The sequence below is a fragment of the Heptranchias perlo genome, chromosome 10 (genome assembly GCF_035084215.1).
Source record: "Heptranchias perlo isolate sHepPer1 chromosome 10, sHepPer1.hap1, whole genome shotgun sequence".
Classification (NCBI taxonomy): domain Eukaryota; kingdom Metazoa; phylum Chordata; class Chondrichthyes; order Hexanchiformes; family Hexanchidae; genus Heptranchias; species Heptranchias perlo.
In genome coordinates this window covers 11,499,995-11,524,681 of record NC_090334.1, presented here as the reverse complement: position 1 = coordinate 11,524,681, position 24,687 = coordinate 11,499,995, and the positions used below count along the sequence as shown (strand labels likewise).

At 42.8% G+C, this 24,687-nt stretch overlaps 1 protein-coding gene across 4 annotated transcripts in view; it reads left to right on the top strand.

The window, feature by feature from the left end:
- The window catches only part of mgaa (MAX dimerization protein MGA a), an 83,474-nt gene extending 62,113 nt beyond the window's left edge, over positions 1 to 21,361 (top strand). For all 4 annotated transcript variants that reach the window (XM_067991224.1, XM_067991223.1, XM_067991221.1 and 1 more), the window contains exons 16-25: positions 2,235 to 2,537; positions 4,415 to 5,571; positions 8,935 to 9,053; positions 10,131 to 10,194; positions 10,556 to 10,741; positions 11,138 to 11,249; positions 13,441 to 13,746; positions 14,902 to 15,084; positions 17,794 to 18,000; positions 19,037 to 21,361. In XM_067991224.1, the coding sequence (XP_067847325.1) occupies positions 2,235 to 2,537; positions 4,415 to 5,571; positions 8,935 to 9,053; positions 10,131 to 10,194; positions 10,556 to 10,741; positions 11,138 to 11,249; positions 13,441 to 13,746; positions 14,902 to 15,084; positions 17,794 to 18,000; positions 19,037 to 20,400 (4,001 nt within the window). In that variant the 3' untranslated portion in view covers positions 20,401 to 21,361. The remainder of the gene's footprint in view (positions 1 to 2,234; positions 2,538 to 4,414; positions 5,572 to 8,934; positions 9,054 to 10,130; positions 10,195 to 10,555; positions 10,742 to 11,137; positions 11,250 to 13,440; positions 13,747 to 14,901; positions 15,085 to 17,793; positions 18,001 to 19,036) is intronic.
- Positions 21,362 to 24,687: the final 3,326 nt, after the last annotated feature.

Below are 24,687 nucleotides of genomic sequence, written 5' to 3'. Positions count from 1 at the left end.
CCCCCCCCACCAATTTGCATCATTGGCAACCTTGGAGAGCTTTGTCACTGTCCTTACTCCAAATCATTTAATGTATATTGAAAACAATAGTAGTCCCCGAACAGATCCCTGCAGTACTGCTAATCACCTCTTTCCATGTCGATGCCACTCTCTTTAACTCTCTGCATCCTCTGACTCAGCTAGTTACTTAATCATTTTACAAGTTCCTCCCCATTCTGTGCCTTTCTACCTTGTAAATTAGGGATCTCTAAAATATGGCCAGTGGGCCACATGTGGATTTGACCTCTGGCAATCTGGGCCACAGAGTATATTTCTTATTCAACGGCTTAATCTGTTGTGGGCCTAGAGATTTAGAAAGGGTTATTCTTAGCAGTGGTGGATAAATCCTAATTTAGCGCACCAAGATCACATTGGCATCATCAACTTGAGATAATATAAGTTAATGGGAACATTGATTTAAACTTGGTGTGGCCTGCACATCCATAGTGTGCATCTAAGTGGCACATGATTAAAAAAGCTTAGACACTCCTATTGTATGATGTGGAGATGCCGGTGATGGACTGGGGTTGACAATTGTAAACAATTTTACAACACCAAGTTATAGTCCAGCAATTTTATTTTAAATTCACAAGCTTTCGGAGATTTCCTCCTTCCTCAGGCAAATGTTTCAAGGGTAAAAAAATAAACAATCTCCTATGTGGTACTGTGTTAAAAGCTTTGCTAAAGTCTAGTGTCAGACGTGACTCAGCGGGTAGCACACTCGCCTCTGACTCGGAAGGTTGTGTGTTTAAGCCCCATTCTAGAGCCTTGGCACTTCAGTGCAGTACTGAGGGAGTGCTGCAATGTTGGAGGTACTGTCTTTCGGATGAGAAGTTAAACCAAGGCCCCGTTTTCCCCCTCAGGTGGATGTAAATGATCCCACAGCACTATTTCGAAGAAGACCAGTTCTCCCCGGAGTTCTGGCCAATATTTATCCCTCAACGAACATCACTAAAACAGATTATCTGATCATTATCACATTGCTGTTTGTGAGACCTTGCTGTGTGCAAATTGGCTGCCACGTTTCCCTACATTACAATAGTGACTACACTTTAAAAGTGCTCCATTGGCTGTGAAGTGCTTTGGGATGTCCTGAGATCGTAAAAGGCACGATATAAATGCAAGTCTTTTTTTCTTTTTAGTAGGCCGAAAATCTCAGCCTCAATGGTGGATCTGGGGTGCAAGTTGGGCAGAAGGGCCTGATAGAGGCAGAAATTTTGTCAGGACCTAGAAACAACGGGTTGTTGCTCAGAATCCCACTGTTTCCTAATTCTCACAGGCATGGCATAGGCGCAGCTTCCATTCACCCCAAACAATGGCAACGTAGGTGGGAATTTCCTTAACCCCGATCTTCCTGCCATTCAGCGACCTGGGGGCTGAGTGAACCCAACGCACAGGTCGGTGCAGCGGCGGAATGGGGTCCACCTGGGGGTCCTGACCGAGACATCACTGATAACTGTCAGTGATATTGGCTTTCCTTATGGGGGAGGGGTGCGATTGGGCACGTCGCAGAAAACAGCTAGTAACAGAGTGGTGACTGAGCAGCGAGCGACTGCCAATGCCCCATTTCCTTCCCACCACACCCTAGTCATACTGGTGCAGACGCCTGCCAAAGATATTTAAATCACTTGACCCCGGATACTCTGGCAGGGCCAGGAGTAGAGGTCACCGTCGCCTGCTCCACCGCACTCCAGCTGATGGAGTGGGGTCAAGGAGTTTAGGCTCCGAGATGTATTCAATTTAATGAGATCCCCATGTCAATTCATTCAGTTATATCCTCAAAAACTCAAGTTGATTTGTCAAGAAAGGTACACCACCTATAAAGCTATTTTGAAGCTGTGTAGTTCAGGTGCCTTTTGAAATAGTAGTCCTGTAGTAATTTTATTTTGTTCATAAAGTCCACCATTAAAGGCACGTTTCTTTGCTCCTCTCCTGCTTTCCCCTGTCCCAATTTTTTTTTTCTCCTTCCTACCCTGAAGACTCTGACTGTCGCTGGGGTAATGGTTCCACAGATGCTGACAGCTCCCTGGTACCTCACCCCAGAGCTGATTCTTCCTTTTGCACTGAATGCAAACAGCAGTGTTGCATTATTTAAAACACTTTTTTAGGGTTAAAAGATAATAACCTAACTAAGCAGATTGACAGTAAGTGAGTCGCAGTAATTGATGTATTCCTAATGCTTTTTGTTGTGGCAGGGATACCTGGACAGCCTGAAGCTGCCAACTCTGCTCCACCTGATTTGTCTAAAGCTATGAAAACCGAAGGACCACGACTGCTTTTGATCCCGATGCAGTCTGGGACTCCTTCTGTCCGGCCTGTTCAGAACCTGCAGCTGACACCTGGACAGAAGATGATACTGCAGCCCCTCAGATGTCCAGGTGGGAACCTCTTCCGCCACCCAAATGGCCAGATCATCCAACTTGTGCCGTTGCCAAATTCTGGTCCTGGGTGTCGACCGAATCTCCACCAAATGGTCACTCTTGCTGTTCGTAATCCAGGTGAGTTCTGGCGTTGAATCTCTAAGCAGACTTTCTGAAGTTTTTTTTTTGTGCGAAGAGGAGTGAACTGATTGTGAAATGTGACCACCATCCTGCTTGATGCAGGACAAACTAACTACTGTGAAGGAGTCTGGCAGTGAGGCTCACCATAGCTATTCTTTCTTAGCACTTTTTTTTAAAAAAACAAAAGGACTGCTCTAGAAATGACAAGCTGATGAGCCTGACATCTATTTTGGTTAAAATGCTAGAGGCTACCCCAAAGAAGGGTATTGTAAAACACCTAGAATTATGAAATCATCAGGACGACTCAGCATGGCTTTTTAGGGAGAAGACCATGCTCGACATAACCTGTTAGAATTGTTTTTTGGCTGCATCAAAGGAGACGGAATGGTTGTACGTGGAGCTGCGTTGGAATAGCGGAAAGTGACCAACCTCAGGGTGCCTCATGGATCGGTGTTGGGACCTTTTTATATGCACAATCAATGTCAATGATTTGGATGTGGGGATAAAGATGAAAATGTCAAAATTTACCAATGACATATTGGTGGGAATTGCAAACAATGAAGAGCAGGCTGATCAGGTGCAGAAGCATCTATATAGATTAGGAACTTGGGCTGAGAAATGGCCAAATCTATTGTCAACAATAAGTATGAGACCATAGGAACAGAAGTAGGACATTTAGCCCCTTGAGCCTGTTCTGCCATTCAATTAGATCATGGCTGATCTACATCTTAACTCCATCTACCTGCCTGTAACAATACCCTTGCCTAACAAAAATCTTATCAATCTCAGTTTTGTAATTTTCAATTGACCTATCCTCAACAGCATTTTGGGGGAGAGTTCCAGATTTCCACTACCCTTCGTGTGAAGAAATGCTTCCTGACATCACCCCTGAATGGCCGAGCTCTAATTTTAAGGTTATGCGTCCTTGTTCTGGACTCTTCCCATCAGAGGGTAGATGGAGAGAAACTATTTCCTATCAAATCCATTAATCATCTTAAACACCTCAATTAGATCACCCTTTAATCCTCTAAGCTCAAAGGTATGCAACCTGTCTTCATAATTTAACCCTTTTACCCCAGGTATCATTCAAATTGGAACTAGAAGCTTAGTGATGTTAGTTTATACATAAAGAACACAAATTACTGGATGTGGTCCTGAGCGTCTACAAAGCATTGGTTCATCCCCAACTGGAGTAATGGCAAGAGAGGCAATGGAGACTGATAACATCAGTAATTCTAAAAGGGAATTACACGGCATTTGATGAGAAAATCGGTTGAGTAATTTCGGTAGTGAATTGTGTATTCTGTTTTTGAATCCTGTGGCTAGCCAGGTGAACCAAAATGATCTTTTTCAGTCCTGTAAATTTGTGTCCTGTAGAGGATGCACTGTTTATTTTCTGAATGAGGAAGATCTTGGATGGCAGGAGAATATTCTGATGATCTTTGTGTGTGGCATAAACCTGGTAATTCACTATTCATCACCATGGTGCCCATATTATAATGTAAATAAGATTTTTGCTGTCAAATTTTGCTATATTTAAGTATTTAAATTTACCATGAATTAATATTTGCTAAATTCTCATCAAAATTGATTTATTTTGCATCCTCCACCATATGAAAGTATAGCCTAGCTTGGTAGGTTCTAAAAAAATCATGTACTGAGCACACAGATGAAAATATTGTTGTGCTGCTTGGGAATTTCATTGTTACTTCTGGGTCTCACTACTGCACCAGTGAATACAGCCCGAGAAGATATCTGCACAAGACCCGGATTCGTAACAATATGTAATTGGCCTGCGCTAATTCTAATTTATTTCCAGTGTACAAATCTTGAAATATTTAATCTAATATTTTCTTTTTCTATCCACACTCCAGGATCCACAAGTGGAATCCGCTTCCCTACACCTACGAAAGCTTGTTCTACAGCTCCTGTTCCCAGCAACGGCACTCCACCTCATATCGTCCAACATGGGATAATACCACAAAGAGGAAGGCCACGTACTACTCCTGCTGCAAAAGCCGGCACTGTTGCGCTAAAGGGGTCCTCTGCTTCCACATCCATTTCTCCTCTGGGGTCGGCGGTTCCCACTATGACCACACCGCGGCCGAAGTTCATAACTGTTAATACAGTCGGTCAGCCTATCAGTGCAAGCAGTCTGGTTCCCCTGCAGCCGGGGGGTTTTGCTTTGCTGCAGTTACCTCCAGGGCAGAAACTTTTACCAAACACCATCATAACCACTGGGGGCCCGCTGAGGTTTGCAAGTCCTCCACCTGGTGTGCCCTTAGCTGATAAAGCAGGCAGTGAGAAGAATAGTACGGAAGAGAAGACTGCCAACCAGGACAGCAGTAACATGTCACAAGAGCAGTTGATTGACTCTGGGCTAGAGGAGATTCACGTTGCAGACTCTGAGCTGGTGGAGACAACAGTGTCTGAAGGTGCACCAGAAGAGGACCATGTAAGTGCTGACCCATTGCCAGAAGTTAAACTGGGAGGCACATGTGATGCAGCTCCTTCCACTCCATCCCTCAGTGAGGTGGATGATGAGTTGGAAGATGATTCTTTGGGCCAGAAAACTGCACTAGAAAAACCTACCCCAGCAGAGCTAGCTGACCATTCATACACCAGTGAAAAGCAGGCTGTAGAAAAAAGTGAGTGTGTAAATTCTTTGCAGGAGGATACTGCAGGAACTGGAAAAGAAAGGGCTGCTGAAAAAGATACTCCGGAATCTAATCATGAAGTGGTTGAAAAGGAGCCAGAGGATAGGCCCACTGAGGAGGAGAAAGAATGGGTGTCAGATGAGAAGATGGAGATAGTGACAGAAGTAAATGGTGGAGCAAATACTTCTGATGCTTCCTTTAAAGGGGAGGAGATCCAAAAAGATTCAGGGAATGAGGAACTTATGGAGCTTGATGGTGAAGATCTACTGGAATATGCAAACACTCTGGAATCGGATAAAGATACTGATCTTCAGAGTGACATGGAGGATGGTGAGATTCTAAGCGATGCAGAGGAAATTGATGTTGAGAAAATGGTGAGTGCTGTCATTTGATCTGCAACATAATAGCTGGCCTCTCAGTATGAAACCATATAGGTTATGCTCTACCTGAGTAATCTCGTCACTTTTCCTAATACATGGGTTGCCTCACAGCCTACCAGTGTACTGATTTTTAGTGGTGAAATTTGGATCCACTGGGTATAAAGTGTGGATACACTGTGAAGAACAGTTGGATAACTAATTTATCCCACAACTGACAGATTTGCAGTATGGTGGGGGAAAAAAAAGGTATATAACCACTTTTAGTTGTGCGTACAAACTGGGGATAGTGGGCAAAAAGTGGGCCTATCCTCTGGCTCCTTTTCATTAGGATCATCGAAAGCAGGTAGGATGGTGTTTAACTTGAAGGAAGATTAAGGGCTAAACCACACTGGAGGAATGGGAAGTAATTATCTTTAATTACTTTTGGGTTTAAAAAAAGCTTTCATTTGACTTCCACGCACAGAGGGATAAACCATTATCCGAATAAGACAGAATCTACTGGGATACTCTCTGAGTTTAGTGTAATGCAGTAGCCCATGTGGCCGTGCAGTCTTCAGTCCTTCCCAAACCCTCCCTCAAGATACTGCGGTATGTCGTTGTAAATTTTGTAAGGCTAGGCTCCCACTGTTACGCCTCACTCTGTAGTAGCACGGTCGCATATAGGTCATTTAACACTATAGGGCCGGTTCTGCAACATGTGCTCCCATCGAAAGAGGCTCCCAACTAGGCGCCATGCCTCGTAAGGTTTACCCTGTAAAGCTTATGTTGATGTTTCTTTAGTAGTTCATTTTTTCATTTTGTAAAATCTTTGCTCTTTGAAGATCATAACCAACCACACTGCTCTGAAACACTACTTCAGCTCCAAGCTGACCTCAGTTACCCAAATTCTGTTGTTTGTGTTTCTTTGTAATTCATAGCGGAGGATGAATGGATTAGGAAGAATGTCAGATTACCTACTCTTGTATGGTCTTCCTCGTTCTTTGTAATTTATCTTGTGCTCTGATTCCTTCTCATCACCCCCCACCCACTCTTGACCTAGAGTACTTGGACATATATTTTGATTGAAAAATCAGCTGATGTTAGGTTGATCAAAGCCTTCAGTTGTCTTGTTTCTCTTCCTTCACCACCGCCCCAGGTAGATCTTGCAATATTGAATTGAATTCAGATCATAAAGTTGATCAAAGGAATGGTCTTTGTTAGAAACACTGGGTTAGATACAGATGTCCACCACTTGCCCTGAAACTGTCAATGGCTGACCTTGGAGCACAGGCCAGCACATCAATGGTTATGGAACTGGTATTAGATCAACCTTCAACTGAGGAGAAATCAATGGTACTTCAAGGAAATTGTGCGCTCCTGCTTCTGTAGGAAGTGTTCAGATTGCAAATCCTTGGGTTGATGATGCCAGTCTCCTTTGTGGTTCTTGATGGAAATAAAACAACAATCTGAAAGGTACCGTCTGTTGCCCAGACTGCCAACATTCTGTAAGGATCCGGTAATCTTTAATATGTAATCTAGGTACAAACTACCTTAATGGAATTTTAATATAAACTTTGTTGTCAACTCTCAACCCATTGACTAGCTTTTCCTCCATACAATTGAACACTCACCTCCAAGGAGCCCAGATGCAGAGAATGGGTGAAGTAGGGTACAGACAGAAGCTAACAAACGCAGTCTCAACTCTTTGAGTGATTAGACCACATCTGGAGTACTGAGTACAGTTCTGGGCACCGCACCTTAGGAAGGATACATTGGCCTTGGATGGAGTACAGTGCAGATTCATCAGAATGTTACCAGGGCTCCAAGGATTAGATTATGAGAAGAAATTGCATAAACTAGACTTGTATTCCCTGGATTATAGAAGGTTTTAGGGGTAGTTGATTGAAGTTTTTAGGATTTCGAAAGGAATTGGTAGGTTAGATAGAGAGAAACTTTTTCTGCTGGTGGGGGAATCCAGGATAAGGGGACATAACCTTAAAATCAGAGCCAGGCCATTCAGGAGAGAAGTTAGGAAACACTTCTTCACGCAAAGAGTGGTAGAAGTGTGGAACAAACACACTCCCACAAAAAGCGGTAGATGCTAGCTCAGTTAATAATTTTAAATCTGAGATCGATAGATTTTTGCTAGCCAAGGGTGTTAAGGGATATGGAGCCAAGGCGGGTAGATGGAGTTGGGGTACAGATCAGCCATGATCTCATTGAATGGAGGAACAGGCTCAAGGGGCTGAATGGCCTACTTCCTGTTCCTGTGTGGTTGACCCTGATCTTCAAGGAATGAATCTTTGAAGATCACAGCCAACCACACTGCTCAGAGAGCTTCCATGCTCCAAGCTGTCCTTAAAAGTTGCCCACCTAAATTTGTTTGTACAGATTTGGTATTCATGGTGTAGCATGAATGGATTAGGAAGAATGTTAGAATGCCTACCTTGAGCATGATTCTTCCCATTCTTTGTAGATTCACCTTTTCTTATTCCATCTCAATTTGTCCCCCTCTCTTTCCCCCCCCCCCCCCCCCCCCCTACTCTTTCTTCGACTTGGACCGCATCCTTTTTTACCCAGTGTATTTGTTTCATAGCAACTTGTTTCTTATCTATCTCTGAAAGATATGAAGTGAAATCAAGAGCAAGACCTTATGAGCAATGGAGTTTTGTGGGGGGGGGGGGGGTAGGGTGGAGGGATCCTATGGGTTGATGGCAATATTAGGCAGACAATGTTCTCTGATTTCTTCTGTTTGAATGAGTCCATACACCTATACGTTCCAGATACTTTCGCTTTAAAAATGAGGGAGAGCATACAGAAAGTTGCAAGACAACCTCTATATAAAATTACTCCCCCCAAGTTTTCCCAGCCCAAGTTTTTCCATTTCCCGGTACACTGGCCCCACCTACTTAACAGTCACTACACTTCTAATATAATTCATTGGGTGAAGCTCTTTGACATATAGATGACGTAGCTATGAAATGTAAATCATATAGTCAGTCCTTCAGTGATAATGCTGAGGAACAAATGGAGCTCTTAAATTTGGATTCTTAATATTTGAAATGAAATTCTATATCACAGCCTGGATTTTTATATACAGACTTTGTGGTGCTCATACCTTGAGTTACCGTTCCCTTGAAGAACTGGCTGATACTTGTACTTGGGAAGAAATGTCTATTTCAATGACTAATACAAGATGATAAGTGTCATGGATTTCAGATTTATCTTTAATTGCTGTACAAAGAGTGCAGGCCTGAGGACCGCCATGCAGTAATGTGTGGTATGTCCACGAATGTATTGACTTGCACAGGAGTGAAGGAAGGGTTAGAAATGTTGCTTCGGTTTGGGGTCTTTGCTGACTTTTTTTAAATGTTGCAGTTTGACTCGACCTCCAGCGAAGAGGCGGTGGATATCGAGACTGTGGAGGAACTCTCTGAGAAAATCAACATCGCTCGTCTTATTGCTTCTGCTTCCCGCCATCATACCAACAAGACAAAGTACGGGATTGTTCTTTTAATGTTCAAAATATTGTGTCAACACAAATGTATATTGGTATAATGGTGTTACAAGCTTCAGCATCAGCATGGGGAGGGGGATTCGCTCGCTGAAAAAAAGTGCGGGGGCTATGCTGCCTTGCGCACCGTGCTAACTTGTCTGGAGGAGCTGGGGTGACTTGCTATTCTGGGGTTTGGAGCAGAACTCGGGCGAGGTGAGTTGAGGACTTGGTATGTATGAATTGCTTCAAATAGACTGGACTGGATCTGCAGATAGCTGAAGTGTTTTATTTTGAGGGTTCTGCGTCTCCCTCAAGTGGCTTATTGGAGTGTTGCATGGTATTGCAGATCAGTTTCACCTTAATTGAACTACCATTTAAAGGTGTGTTAAGCTTTATTTTTCCTTTCTTTTTGAGCTTAAGATTTCTAATATGTGTCTTTGCTACAGATTGTTTTTGTAGACCATAGAGGCAGGTGCAGAGGCTTTGGACTGAATTTCCAACCTGCCTCCTCGGGCAAAGTACAGGGTAGGGCACGTGTGTCGGAACTGTGGCCAGTGGCCCTTAAGCCTTTGTGATCAAGCTCTCGAAGTCCAGGCAACTTGGCCTTATTCATGCTTATATTTCTTACTCGTTTGGTTCTGTTCAAATTTTGTGGGCCTGGAAGTTTGGAAAGGCCTATTTCTGTGCTTTGCCTCATTGGTGGATAAATCCTAAATCATAACAGCAAGATTAATTACTACTAACAGCTTGAGGTATTTGAAAATTAATGGGAATGTGGATTTAAACTTTATATGTGGCCCCCAAGGCACCACAGTATATAGAAAAACAAACCTCTTGTGTAGAGGGTTAAAAAAGTTGAGGGAAGGTTGCCCAGTATTTAGCCTGGTCCTCCCATTGTTGTAAAACAGGTCAGCCTTGTCATTCCAAAAATTTGTTATTGAGAAATCTCCAGGGGTTGTCTGTGACTGGAGAGTGTTAAAATATCAGGTCGGATTTCCGCCCCCCCCCCCCCCCGCATTTATTTTCCTACTTCCCCTGCTGAGGGATATATAATCATCTCACTTTCCTTTGTTTCCAGATGCCACTTCCACAATCCATACCTTGCAAACAAATCCCAGGAAGAGGAGCCCAAACTCAAGCAGGTAAGCAGCATTGTGGGGAGAATTAGTGTGGAGGACGGTTCTGAACTTAAAGAGCATTGATTGGATTGTGAGGGAGGCAGTGTCTGAACGTGGAAAGCATCAGTGGGGGAAGGGGTACTGGACCCAGAGAGAATTTGTGCTTTTTTGGCAGATTGGGTTTTCTTCCCATCAGCTGGACTGCTGGAAGTATTCATTGGAAAGTCTCCAGCTGTAAAAGTTAACTCCTGCTTTAAAAGTCTGAGGGTTTTGTTGAAGTAAATGCTCAGTTTTGCAGGAAACATTTCTTCTTTCGTTCTGTTCTCATTGAATATCGAGTGATTCCAGATTAAAATGTTTGCTACCGTATTTCTTTTTCCTTTAGAAACCCAGTGCTCATCTCAGTAAGGAAGCAAAGGCGCAGCTGGATGCTCTGGTAGTGTATCGGACCGCGCACACTGTAAATGAGCGTCGGAGGCGCTCTGAGATGCGAGACCTCTTCGAAAGACTGAAGAGAACTCTGGGGCTCCGCAGGGAGCAAAAGGCCTCAAAGTACTATATTCTGAAACAGGTTTGTAAAATTATTTGATATCAGGGATGCATATAACATTTTAAGGGTTGAAGTTACTGCTGGGCTTTGTATCCTACGAACACTTAATACACTCGTAGCAAATTCCTCTCTCTGCTGTTTTAACAGAGGTGTTGACCTGCCTGCTTCAATTATTATTATATTTTAATTTCTTGCTTCAGACTGAACTCAAGTACTGACTCCTTTTGTTTATTCTGTGCAATGCACATGGGGATAAAGTTCTACGTGACACTTGCTAACATGGGACAAGGCCCTTAAGAGAGTAGTGCTTGGTTCTGAATTAATTCATTTTATCTGAATAGTGCTAGAATAGCTGTGTGGTGACTGCTTCCAATATATTAGAATATTTTGTGATCATTAGTTTCTGTACTGTTTTAGGCATTTGGCGAAATCCAGAGCCTGCAGGATCACTCTGATCGTCTATCAGCCGAGAGAAGTATACAATCTCGCAAAAGGGATTTACTCATTCGAAAGGTCTCCCTCTTGACCGGTAAGGACTTGCTGCAGCTCTCTGTTATGCCAGAAAAGGGTGGGACTTCCACCCGCTGCTTTGACTGGGTTGTGACTCCAACCCAAATCGCAGGATTGGGGTTATTTGCATAGCTCTGGCAGGTGGTCTGTGCATGTGTAGGCGCAACAGAGGCACCTGCCCTGCTGCTATGAGTTAGGAAGCGTAAGGCCTTTATTGGGCAAAGCAGTAAGTTTCAGATCATTAATTAATAAAGAACAAGGTATGACTGTTTTGTGGTGGCTGGATATTTTGAGCAAATTGATGTTGTGCTAAAATGCTCTTTATGAAAGGTAACCTGTTTAATTTCTTTAAAATCTTTATTTTGTTGATCTCATAATTATAGTCTTATATAATTATATATCCCAGTACTTGAACATTTGCTGGGGACCTTGTGTAGAGATACCAAAACCCGCTCCCCATCTCCAGGTTTAGAAACTTAGGAACAGCAGTAGGCCATTCAGCCCCTCGAGCCTACTCCGCCATTCAGAGAGATCATGGCTGATCTGTATCCTTCATTCACCTGCCTTGGCTCCATATCCTGTAATACCCTTGGCTAGCTAAAATCTATTGATCTCAGATTTAAAGTTATTAATTGAGGTAGCATCTACTGCTTTTGTGGGAGAAAGTTCCACACTTCTACCATCCTTTATGTGAAGAAGTGTTTCCTAACTTCTCTCCTGAATGGCCTGGCTCTGATTATAAGGTTATGTCCCCTTGTCCCAAACTCCCCCACCACCGGAAAAAGTTTCTATCCTATCAATTTCTTTCAAAATCCTAAAAACCTCAATCCTAAACCTTCTATATTTCAGGGCACGCAATCCTAGTTTACATAATCTCTCTTTATAATCGAACCCTGATAACATTCTGGTGAATCTGCGCTGCACTCCTTCCAAGGCCAATATATTCTTTCTAAGGTGCAGTGCCCAGAACTGTACACAGTATTCCAGATGTGGTCTAACTAGAGCTTTGTATAGCTGTAGAAAACTACTTCACCTTTATATTCAAGCCCTCTAGTTATACAGGCTAACATTCTATTAGCTTTTTTGATTTTTTTTTTAACCTGACTACTACATTTTAGTGACCTGTGTACATGGACCCCATAATCTCTTTGGACTTCCACTGTTCCTAGCTTTTCACCATTTAAAAAAAAATTCTCGGGTTTTTTTTTGATTCCCCAACTCACTTAATCTATCAATGTCTCTATAATTTTATGCTCCCATCTACACTACTTACTTTGCCACCTATCTTTGTGTCGTCGGCAAACTTGGAGATAGGGCTCTCTGTTGTGTCATCCAAGTCATTAATAAATGTAATGAACAACTGAGGCCCCAGCACAGATCCTTATGGGACACCACTAGCCACTTCCTTCCAATTCGAGTATACCCATTATCCCTATTCTCTGTCTTCTACCACCTAACCACTCTCCTAACCAGGTCAGTAATTTGCCTTCAATTCCATGAGCTTTAATTTTAGCTAACTGTCTCTTATGTGGAACCTTTATCGAGTGTCTTCTGAAAGTCCATATAATCTACATCCATAGACATTCCCCTGCCTACTACTTTAGTTACTTCCTCAAAAAATTCAATTACGTTTGTTAGACATGGCCTACCCTTTACAAACCCATGTTGGCTCTCTCTAATCAGTTCAAATTTCTCTAAGTGCTCAGTCACTTTGTCCTTCATTATGGATTCCAATAACTTCCCCAAAACAGATGTTAGACTAACAGGTCTATAATCTCCTGGTTCCTCTCTTTTATACTGTATAATCTAGAAATTACACTGATATTCATGTATGAAGGCTTAATGCATTCAGCTCAAATTACTTTGCTGTTTTAACAGAAGCACTATCCCCAGGTTAACGCCTCCCTCAAAATACAGGCAGAGGAATTTCATGTCTTTTGTCAATGATGTGGAATATTGCACATCCACTATACTAGCACTTGGCAGAATTTCAAGACAACGTCTTTCAAGACAAGGCCTGAAACTCAAACATTTTGGGTGTAACAGCATTTAGGTTGACAATTAAAACAGGACACAAATAAGATATTTGATGGAATGAGATGCAGGAGAGGGGAGAGAATGCCCAAGATGTTGAGGAAGGGAACATGTCAGCTCAACTAAGAAGTGATTATTACTTTATTAATTTTAGTCATTATATTTCCTATTTTTAGGGAAGACTGAGGAGGTTATTTTGAAGAAATTGGAATATATCTGCGCCAAACAGAGAGCACTGGATGTTCAGAAGAAAAACAAGCTTCTGCAACAGGGAGATGGCACAGGAAAGCAGCACTGCAGCAGCTGGAAAGCAGGGCTTAAATCATCTGAACCTATGGATTCTCTCCAGAAGGTGGCGATGAATTTGCAGAACCAGAAACCTCCCAATGTCACTATGCTAACAAGTGGACAGGACTTGGTGCCCGAGGCCAGCACGGGCAAACCCCTTATTCTGACCAGGAAACGATCGTCAACCACTCCCCGTACGTAACTTTTGTCTTCTACACAACAGCATGACATTATTACAGTACTGTACATGGTGGGTTCCCATCGGCAAAACAGTGCAACGCTGTTGTCTCCACACCTGTGATGTAATACAAAGCTGATTGAAGGCACTGGCCTTATCTGGAACACTTCGGTGGGACATGCTGTGCCCTTCCTAAACACACACTGGTAGAATGAATCCTTTGTGGCTCCTTTTTTCTTTTTATCTACAGTCTTCTAAGTCTGTTCTCTCCAACAGAGTAACACGTAGAATTCTACATAACTGGGAGAAGTGTTCTTCAGCTCCGAGGTTGCACTGAGGATCAGTGGGTCTAGTACTTGCATACAAGCTTCCCATCTGCACAATGTGCTAACTACAGAATATTGTATGTTCAGTTTTACAGATGTGCAATAAATTATTTTGGCAATGGCTGAGGAAAATTACGTTTTGGCTTCATTTTGGAGGGTACCTTCTATCTGAAGGTTGCTATGTTTAAAATCGATAATTTATTTTGTTGAGGAAACTTAGATGAAGGGCAGGCCCATAGATCAGGACATGACCAAGATTAATGAGACTAAAAAATAAACAAGAATACAAATTTGAGTCTTGGCATTTCAACACAGACTATGTATTTGCAGCTTAGGAAGAAACTAAGGACAATTCAGAGCCACAGTGACAGTGGTATTACTGATTAAAGTAGAGAGAATGACCATTCCTGGATTCCATCTCTGCTCTGAGGGAATTGATTTCAGCCACTGTGGTAGTGGGGACATTAAAATTGCCACAAGCGTCCCTGAGTTAAGGAAAGGACAGTTGGCCACTAGATTGCTATTTGTGTATGTCATGTGAGGCTCCGCTGTGATGCTCCTCTTTTTCCTTCCCCCCCCCCCCCCCCATCCTGTGACTGAATAGCCTGCTGACACTCATTGCTAAGGTACGGTTGTGTGGGGACACACAGGTCTGCATGTCAGCAAGGAATAAATGCCATCAGGAGAGGAAGAGAGAAAAAAGACAAGAAATACCAAATGGATTTGGAGATTAGAGATGAAGGCAGGGTTGCTTGTATCTTGTCCAAGATTGCAAGAGGAGTTGAAACCGTTAAATTCAGTGTTAGCAATTCAACATTTGTTATAGGGCTGTTTTTTTTTGACAGATTCTACAGTCTCTTCTATCCCTCTGACTGCTGGGAGTTTTCTGATGACACCACAGGGTCAGGTTCTGGCTTTAAAGGGCCCTCTTGTTCCTGGCCAAACCCCAATCTTCACCACCGAGGGACTCCTACACGGAAATCAGGTGGCGCCCAAGGGAGATGGCATTCCTGGGGCAAGTATTGCAGGTAATACTAATGAGTTTTGACTGGATCTTATGTATGTTACTGTGTGTTGCAGCAATTAAGAAAAGGCTTGACAGGTCTGGACAGCACAGTGGCTTGGGATACTGTGCTTTCATCTCTGGGATCTGGGTTTCAATCCAGCCATAGTGTTGGGATGAAACATTTCTCCTTCTCTCACACAGATTAACTAGTGCAAAAACTGATCAGAATTTGGCACACATTGGTGCTGAATTGTCACTTCAGTCATAGGGATAACTTGTGTGGGAAATGAAATTGTCACACCGATACAGTAGGTTGTTGAAGCACAGTAGGAAGAACTTACAACCTGGCAAACGCAAAAGTGTTCCATTCTAGCACTGACATCCCTCAATTAATGCAGGAGTTGAAAAAAAATCCAGAAACTTTATAAATAGAGGCATAGAGTACAAAAGCAAACAAGTTATATTGGGGGATAAAAATCTGTCCTTTAACAAGGTTAAGGATTTCTGTGAGAAATGAATATGGGTCCTCATACATCCATTTGCAATATGTTTGTTTGTCTTATCACCCCTGTGCTCGCTAACCTACATTGGCTTCCGGTTCATCAACACCTCAAATTTAAAATTCTCACCTTTGTTTTCAAATCCCTCCATGGCCTCGCCCCTCCCTATCCCTGTAACCTCCTCCAGCCCTACAACTCAGATCTCCGTGCTCCTCCAATTCTCCTAACCCTAATGCAGCACATTCCCGATTTCCTTCGCTCCACCATTGGCGACCATGCCCTTAGCTGCCTAGGCTCTAAGCTCTGGAATTCCCTCCCTAATCCTCTGTGCCTCTCTACTTTTTTCTCCTCCTTTTAAAAAGCTCTTTAAAACCTGCCTCTTTGACCAAGCATTTGGTCACCTGTTCTAATGTCTCCTTATGTGGCTCGGTGTCAAATTCTGTCCGATAATGCTCAATGGGATGTTTTACTACGTTAAAGGCGCTATACAAGTTGTGGTTAGGCTGGATTTATATTGAGCATTTTATAACAGCTTCGTGTGTGTGGCGGGGTTCTCATCTCGGGGATTTAATGTGCTCTGTACTCTTGAGTTATGCTGTCACTTTTACATTGATGCCCACCTAATATCGCTTTGTATCAACATGAAAGTGAAGAAATCCTAGAATTAATTTTACTTTTATTTTAATTGTGCTCTTCAGGAGAAATTTAGACCTAATTTTGGTGTCTTCTGTTCACAAACTTTAATGATATTTGAGTATTAGTTTTGGAAATATTTTCATCCCTTAAGAAAATTAAGTTTGGGGATGACTATTATACAATTTTATTCTCCTCCTAATTTAACTTGGCTAAATACTGGTTAGTAGTGAACGTGAGCCAAGGGCTAACAGCAGTCAGGCTAATGCAGGTAAAGCACCATTTTTCAGGCTTCCTTTTATGCAATTTGAGTACAAAGTGCAGTGATGTAAAATAACAAGAAAAGCTTTGAATGCTGGAAATCTGAGTATACGGGAATGCTGCACTCCCCAGGTCAATTAACGTACCAGTGGTTTTAATTGAAGTAAAATAAATCAGAGTATCATAGCAGGTACAGCACAGGAGGAGGCCATTTGGCCCATCATGCCCCTGCCAGCTCTTTGACACAGCTATCCAATTAGTCCCATTCCCCTGCTCTTTCCCCATCGCCCTGTAAATGTTTTCCTTTACAAGTATTTATCCAATTCCCTTTTGAAAGTTATTATTGAATCTGCTTCCACCACCCATTCAGGCAGTGCATTCCAGATCATCACAACTCGCTGTGTTTTAAAAAAAAAAACATTTCCTCATGTCGCCTCTGGCTCTTCTGTCGATCACCTTAAATCTGTGTCCTCTGGTTTCTGACCCTCCTGCCGCTGGAAACAATTTCTCCTTCTTTACTCTCAAAACCGTTCAACTCTTAACAAATCTTCCCTCTGTTCTAAGGAACTTCTCCAGTCTCTCCAATGAAGTCTTTCATCCCTGGTACCATTCTAGTAAATCTCTTCTGCACCCTCTCTAAGGCCTTGACATCCTGCCTAAAGTGTGGTGCCCGGAATTGAACACAATATTGAACACACATGTTGCCAAACAAGTAACCAGCTTTTTCAAAATCTTTTTGTTTTGTTTTCTGCTTTTTCCCTCTTCTTTGGTCCCCATGTACCATTCCCCCACGAGGGTCAGGCATGCTGTACTACCTTTGGGTATCTCAGTCCAGCTCTTAAAGTGATTGCGTGGATGTGAATGACAGGAGACTGGGTTGGCCTTTCCCTTATACAAATATCTCTGAAAGCTCTGTTTATATGTTCATGTGTATCTGCTGAGAAAAGGAACTCCACTTGCATTGCTCTTCGGCAATAAACCTCAAACCGAAGCCTCTGAAGTACTTGGGGGTGGAGTAGAGGGGGGAAGACCCTTTGCTTCCAACTTGGTCAACCTGTTCAACCTGCCTCTCCACATCTGTACCGAATCAGTGGGCGAATGTATGCATATTCCTACGCTGAGAACAGTGCCTCCCACAGAGTAACTTCATCTTACAGTTCCACGATACAACTTATTGGTGCATCAGTGGCCCAAACAGTTTTTATGTTGAAGGTGCTGTAATGAACCATTTGTCCCAGTTCGTCTTGTCCTAATTTTGACTTCAAAACATGAACTCCCACCATCTTTGCCATTGTTACTTAAAATATGATTAAAGTTCTCTCCATCTCTCTCTGCAGGCATTGCTTCAGTTACTATCCAACTGCAGGGGTTGCCAGTTCCACTTCAGGTAAACAACTTTACCATTGCGGGATCACTCAGTTCTACTGGGATGTCATCTGCGCAGTCGAGCACCAGACCTCCTGGGACAGAGGCGGTAGGCTCAGGTTCAGCTGATTCAGCGCAAGGGAAGGAAGCCAGATCGAAAGTGGCAGCAAGTTCAGTTGGTAAGAAATAGTACACCTGTACTTCCCTCTCTGACTTCTGCAGTACATTTTGGAATACCAACGAATGAGTAGTCCTGCATTTTCTGCGGGATTGCATTTCAGTTCCCGCTGTCCTATCCGGAGTAGTTGGTGCATTGCATACAGTGTGTGCCGGTCCCATGAATGGAGGAGAGAAATGTGACCTGATGAAGATACCAGGTGGGTCCAGACCAAAGTGCGTCAGGGAGTGTGTCAGCCAATATCTCTGTGGATAAAAAGCAGTCAAAGAGCCTTTTATGGAGGACTTGCTAGATACAAATGCCTGGCTAACCAGCAAAGCATTCCCTCCCACCCAGTCTTTGCTGTGCGACAACATGCAGGAGGTACCTGTTGGCCAACATCAAAGACATCTGAGAGAGCGAGAGTGGTGTGAGCCACAATGGGTCCTAACTCAACTTCCTTGACTATGTTGAGTCAGTATGGAGTTTGACTTGGTGCTTTGTTGGGTGGTGGAGAGTGATCTGAGTTACGTTTTATAAACATGCATCCTAATATTTAGAAGTTAAAAGTTTGGCTGATAGTTCTATGGCAACATGATAGGGAATACATGGGTATATGACATAAGATTAATTGATGTCATTTGAGACAGAATGGTTACTGTTACAAGGATTTCAAATTTCCAGGGTTTGATCGCAACAAAGTGATGATATGTGATGGTTCTTGCAGTTCCTCACATGTTGCTTTTCCCATTGTTGTTCAGTGAGGTACCGAACAACAATGGGAAAAGCAACATGAGGCCAAACACTTCACTGGAATGCAGATCGGAAAGTGACTTATCCAAGCTGATGCACACTTCACAGTGACTACTTAAGGAACAATAGTAGATAATGGAATATGTTGCTTGCACACCCTCTGACTGGAGACAAGGAAGATAAGAATGGGGGAAAATATCTCACTTGTAAGCTGCAGTGCAACTAAAGTACACACAAAAAAAGAACCTGCAATGCATCAGTAACCTTACAACGACATGTTTTAATTGTTTTCTATTTCACTTCAGATAGTGAAGCTTCTTCCTTCCTGATGCCAAGAATAGTGAATGTGACCTCGCTGGCTACTGGGGAAGCCCCTTCGCTGAATGTAGAAGGGGAGAGCGATTCCTTTGCAGAAGTGGATCTTCAACCTCTTGACTTCAGCATGAAAGGGAGGAAACAGCGTACATCGCAAGGACAGCAAAGTCCTACAGACAGTGAGAGAATAAGCTCATCTGACCTAAAGAACAGCTCACAGATAACTGAGGAGTTTACTGTACCTGGTGAAAGCGAGGCCGTGCCTATTCTTATTGTGTCACCAGAGGTTTCAGAGTCCGAACATGCCCGGCAACAAACACAGCAGGTTGTAACTTCCCGCGTAACGGGTGCTGACGAGAGCAATGGGTTGCCAAAGGCATTGAATCTCTCTGGTTTGCCAGACGGAGCTGCAGTGTCTTGCACAGGGCAGGCCTGGACTCAAGAGGTGGGCTCGGCTGGGCCAGCGTCGATAACTGAAGTAATACTCGGAGATAAATTGGAACTTCAGGTCATGAGCAGTCCAATGCAGACATGCAGCACAGGTAAAACTATTGGGCGAAGTGACGGAGATGCCATACTGTCGTCATCCCAGTTACTCGAACCGCTGTTGAAAGCAAATGGCACTGCAGCTGGTGAGATGGTGGACACTGACGGATATGAGCCGTTCGCTTCGCTTTTAAACGAGCTCGCGTTTTTCAATCAGCAGTTCTCTGATGACGAAGAAAATCCAAATGCATCTTCAATGTCGGACCATCGGGCGCTGGGCTTTATTGACAGCGGAAACCAAGAGGACGGCATGGATGAATTGTCATTGATCCATGGGCCAATAAGACTGGTGGACATCGACAATGCTGACGGAGCCACTGATCTGAAGCAAGTGTCGGAGAGGGAGAGTGGCGGCTCCGCTAGCCCCCTTGTATTGCAGCTGGAAGGGGAGGACTTGAACGTCGAGCAGCTGCTTAGCGGCGGGATGCCTGTGGATTGTCATAGCGAGTTGGACGATGGTACACTGGACTTTGAGGGCAACCCTACTAGTGGCACAGACAGTTCGGTAAATGTTTCCCCTCCCCCACTCGTCCACATGAAAGCAACCTCTCCTTCGTCAACCACAGAGGTCCCAAGTGCATTGGATATGCTTTGGAGACCGATGCCTAAGCTGGCACCCCTCGGCTTAATCAGGGTACCTGGGAAGGGTGAATCACCAGCACTGACTGAGTCCGAGTTTGAGCACTCTCCAGAGATGAACAAGCCTATGCCAGCACTAGCACGGATCTCATCTCCACAACAGACAAGCACTGAGAGTCCAAGCAGTGGTTCAGGAGAACATTGCAACAATTCCTCTGAGAGAGAGTGATAGAACTGCTGCTTCAAAATTACTCATTTTTTGCTTCTTCTCTCCAGCTTCTGAAGATTCTTTACAGAAAGCAAAAATAGTATGTTAGATCTCTCCAATGGGGAGTTTAAATGTGGAATTGAAATGGATGTGAATGAAATTGAGCTTTGGAGATCTGTGGTGATCATGCAGGGAGTGTTATTAAAATAACCAAATGAAGTGTGTTTAATCTGGCAAGTCACCAGATAATGGATCTGATGTACAGTTTCTAGCTGCTATCCACCAAGAAGTTATGGCGATCACAGAGCTGACTGCCGTAGTCTGATCATTTGCAGGGAGCTCAGCTGAAACTGGGGATTTTGGAGCTCGGTTTTGTGATTTGGATTCTTCCATTGAAATCATTTCTGGACTTGTTGTACAGTTTCTGAACATGCTACCTTAAGCATGAAGATGCCGAGCATAACTTCCTGGGAGGGTGAATAAACACTTTTTTTGTATGTAGCTTGTATAATAAGGAGATTTGGGCTTTGTTTGCTAGAGCAATCATTCAACTGTAGTATAAACTGACTTTGTCTCGGTGGTTTTGTTAACCTAATGTTCTAAATAGCTGAGGGGGTGTTGGTGCATTCGAAATGCTCCGAACCTACCTTTTGGATTTTCCTAGTACTGGAACAAATGAGATTTGAATAGAGTCTATTGTGTTGATACTGATAAAAATGAATTGATTATGTTGAGCTGTACAAGAAGTTGGATGGACAAAATCTAATGTTGGACATGTCTTGGATAATGTGTAAATACTGTATTTCACAATGTGGTTTTTAAAATATGTAGTAGAGATTTCTTAAGTTTTTTTTTGTTTTCTTTTGTTAAGAACCCACTATTTTTTTAGGAAATACACACTGCTAACACAGACCTGATTAGAACCTTCTGCGTATGTGGTAAGAGGGCATGTGTGGCCTTGCAATAAAACCAGTTAAACCAAGATACTTTGTTTGCCTTTAACAGACATTGTATGCATTATACCTTTTGTAATTTGATATATTGGAGACTGCAATGAAGGGAGTACTTTTTTTCTTCTGTTTTCTTTTGGATTTTAATTGGGAGTGGAGGACTTTGTCCTTGATGGAATTTATTCCTGAAGTGGTATATCAATAGAATCAGATCACTTGGCATTATTCATTCATTTGTTAGGTCTCCACATACAAAGAATTGGCCCTCTTCCTCTCTCCAGATTCAAGTGGTTATGATTCAAGTGACTGTCCCTTTAAGACTGAGTTGCATAGAGCAGGTTCTCTCTTCCACTGGATGCTGAATGCGAGGCCTCATTCAAGATTCACTCTTTTTCTCCTTTCAGCATCCATCTTGCTGTTGCATATCAGGAAAAAATATTTCTTCAGTTTATTTCATCACTTCTTGAATTCTACCTATATATTGAAAATTTTAACTTAAGATGTACACTTCATGACCATAAACTTTAGTTCCTGTTGTCACAATTTTAAGTCATTGTTTTCTACCAACATTTAAACATTGTAATTTGCCGTGTCTGATAAAGTGTAGGCTCTAGCCACTAGGTGGCTCTGTGGAGCAAGTTTCTGAAGTCTCCCAACTCGAACACCATCTTCTATATAAAAATAGGGTGAACATTGACACCGTCAGGCTGATGAAACGCTTGCACGTGACGTCTCTCAAAGCCCGACCCGCGTGTTAATGTTGTGCTATGTTGAAGCACTGTACATGATTGAGTTCTGTTCTTAGACGCATAGGGAACTTCAGTGCAGTACTGTCAGTCTACAGCCTGAATGCATCAAATTACATATTCCAGGCGAAGTGATAATTATTGTCCTCCCACTTCCTGGCAGTGCAACTACAAATCTTATTAATTACACCGAGTGGTGTCACTAAATGCAGCCATAAAAATAACTTAACATTTGGCCATGGGCAACACCACAAGTAATTCACTAGTAATAAATAAAAATTTTTGCATATAGAATCATAGAAGTTTACAACATGGAAACAAGCCCTTCGGCCCAACATGTCCATGTCGCCCAGTTTATACCACTAAGCTAGTCCCAATTGCCTGCAATAGAATGTGCACGTCGTGCCCACATTACCCGTACTTCAATGTAATTTTTGAATCACAATTTTGTGTCCTTATTTATAACGGGAAAACCCTACATCAGTGTTTACCTATAATTGCAGGCCCCTCAACACTACATGGCAATCTTGCGGATCTCCCAAGCCATGGCTGTTTAGGCCTATTCCAAGTTTTGTCCTATTTTCAAATGGCCATTTAGGTCCCCCTCCTACCTCTGCCCCACTCGCTTCTAACCCCAGTCTAAAATATAAACCACCTAGCCTGTTGAGACACCACTCCTGGATCTTGTAGGTTTGCACTGGTAGGACAATAGAAGGGTACTGCAGGGTCGGCAGGGAAAGGCATTAGGGAGTGGGAATATGATTGAGAGTAACTGGGAGAGGGAATGGTAAAGTAAGGTCAGAGAGGATTGTGCTGAGGGGTTGCTGAGGACGAGATGGGGTGGAGGGCAGGGAATAGGGGCAATGGAGGGATACAGCTTGACAGGCATGTGAATTGGATGTGAGCTGTGAGAAAAGGATTGTTAAACAGAGCTACAGGAAACAGTAACAGGTCAGTCAGAGGGAGGGGACAATAAAGGTGTGGGGGGGTTAGTTCAAAGGGCAAGATGCCACGGATGCAATATCAGTGAGGGGGTGGTCAGAAGGGAGCATTGTACTGGGAATGAGAAAGGGCAAGGGAGCAATAGACAAATGGGGAAGAACACGAAGAAAGCCATGGAGGCCTCCAAATACATATTTCCTGCAAACGCTACTAGAAAATGTGATCTGTACTCAGCAACTCCCCTACCACATCACCCACTGGCTCCCACTCAAAAGTATGCAGAAAAAAATAGAGCAGCACAGGGACATAAGGACCAAATAAGAGAAACACTAAGATGAGCAGAAGAGAAATGCAGAGAAAAGTCAAAGAAAAATTAGATGAAAAGCAGAGACAACAGACATGTAAGAGAAAGATAGTGTGCTCAAACTTACCGTAAGCAATGTCGTGGAAGATCCACTAGTAATACATTAAAAGTCTTGCATCTAGCACACGTGATCTTTGTCACACTTCCTGTCAATATGAGACTTCTGCTATCTCACTTTCACCGTATTAGTTTTATCGTTTTGCATTCAGCCAATCAACAGCAAATTAGAACTGAAGAGGTAGGAATCATACAAATCAAAAGTGAGGAAAGCAGCTAGGAAACTACTAAGAATTGACAAAAATGAGCAATCGTGAGGAAAACCTGCCAACAAAAAGAAAATTAAAACTAAACATAGAACACGCATAATGCTTCTTATTTTTTAAGAATTTTTTTATATAAGCAAATGAAAATTCTAATGTCCCAACTAAGGTTTTAAACAAAATAAAAACACAAAAATACATATTTCACAATAACATTAAAAATTACTCGTTCAGTTGTCTTACGTCTTTTCGTTACTTCATTTACGTGTTTACTTGAAGGCTTCAGCCTCTTCCACAAGCCTGGGTTTGGATTTGATATTTTTGCCCAGAACCTCGACTCTTATTATCCGAAGGCAGTTCCTACAGTCTGAACATCTGCTGTGTGCGCAATCTCCCAGGATATATCAGTAGCATTTAGTCAGTCCAACTGCTGGAATGTTTCTCTTCAACTTCCAGCAGAAGCTGCTTTGTTTTTTAATAAGTTATTTGAAGAGCGAGAGAACAAGTTTAAAAAGCTTTGTGCAGGTAAAGTTATTGCTGTATCTGCTTATAACCGTATTTCTTTTGCTTTCAGAAACAGTAATATCTTAGCGTTTGGGCAGACCTCTGGTAAATCTCTGGTGTATAAAACAAGCATGGAGGATCTTTGAAACTTTTGACAACAAAACTTTAGTATACCCATTATCAAACAATGTATGATTGAATGGGAAATAGAATGCAATGCCTTGTTTTATGCATCACCATTCTAACTACGGTGGCTTGTAAAAGGGTTCACTCGACTCCATCTGCAGAGCAGTTAAGTGAAGTAATGAAGAGTTTCTACCTTGATCTGAATACTGAAGAGGCATGGTCTGCACTTTCAAACTTCAAGCTGGCCTCAAAATGAAATTTTACATTCCTGTCTCACCCAAGTGACCAATCGAGCCTAGACGATGCATGCTAGCAGGCTGCTGAACTGTGGAGGGCATCACAGCCGTGAGTCTGAAGCTGTTCTGACATGATATCCATACATGTGAAGTCATCCACTTTGGGAGGAAAAATAAAAA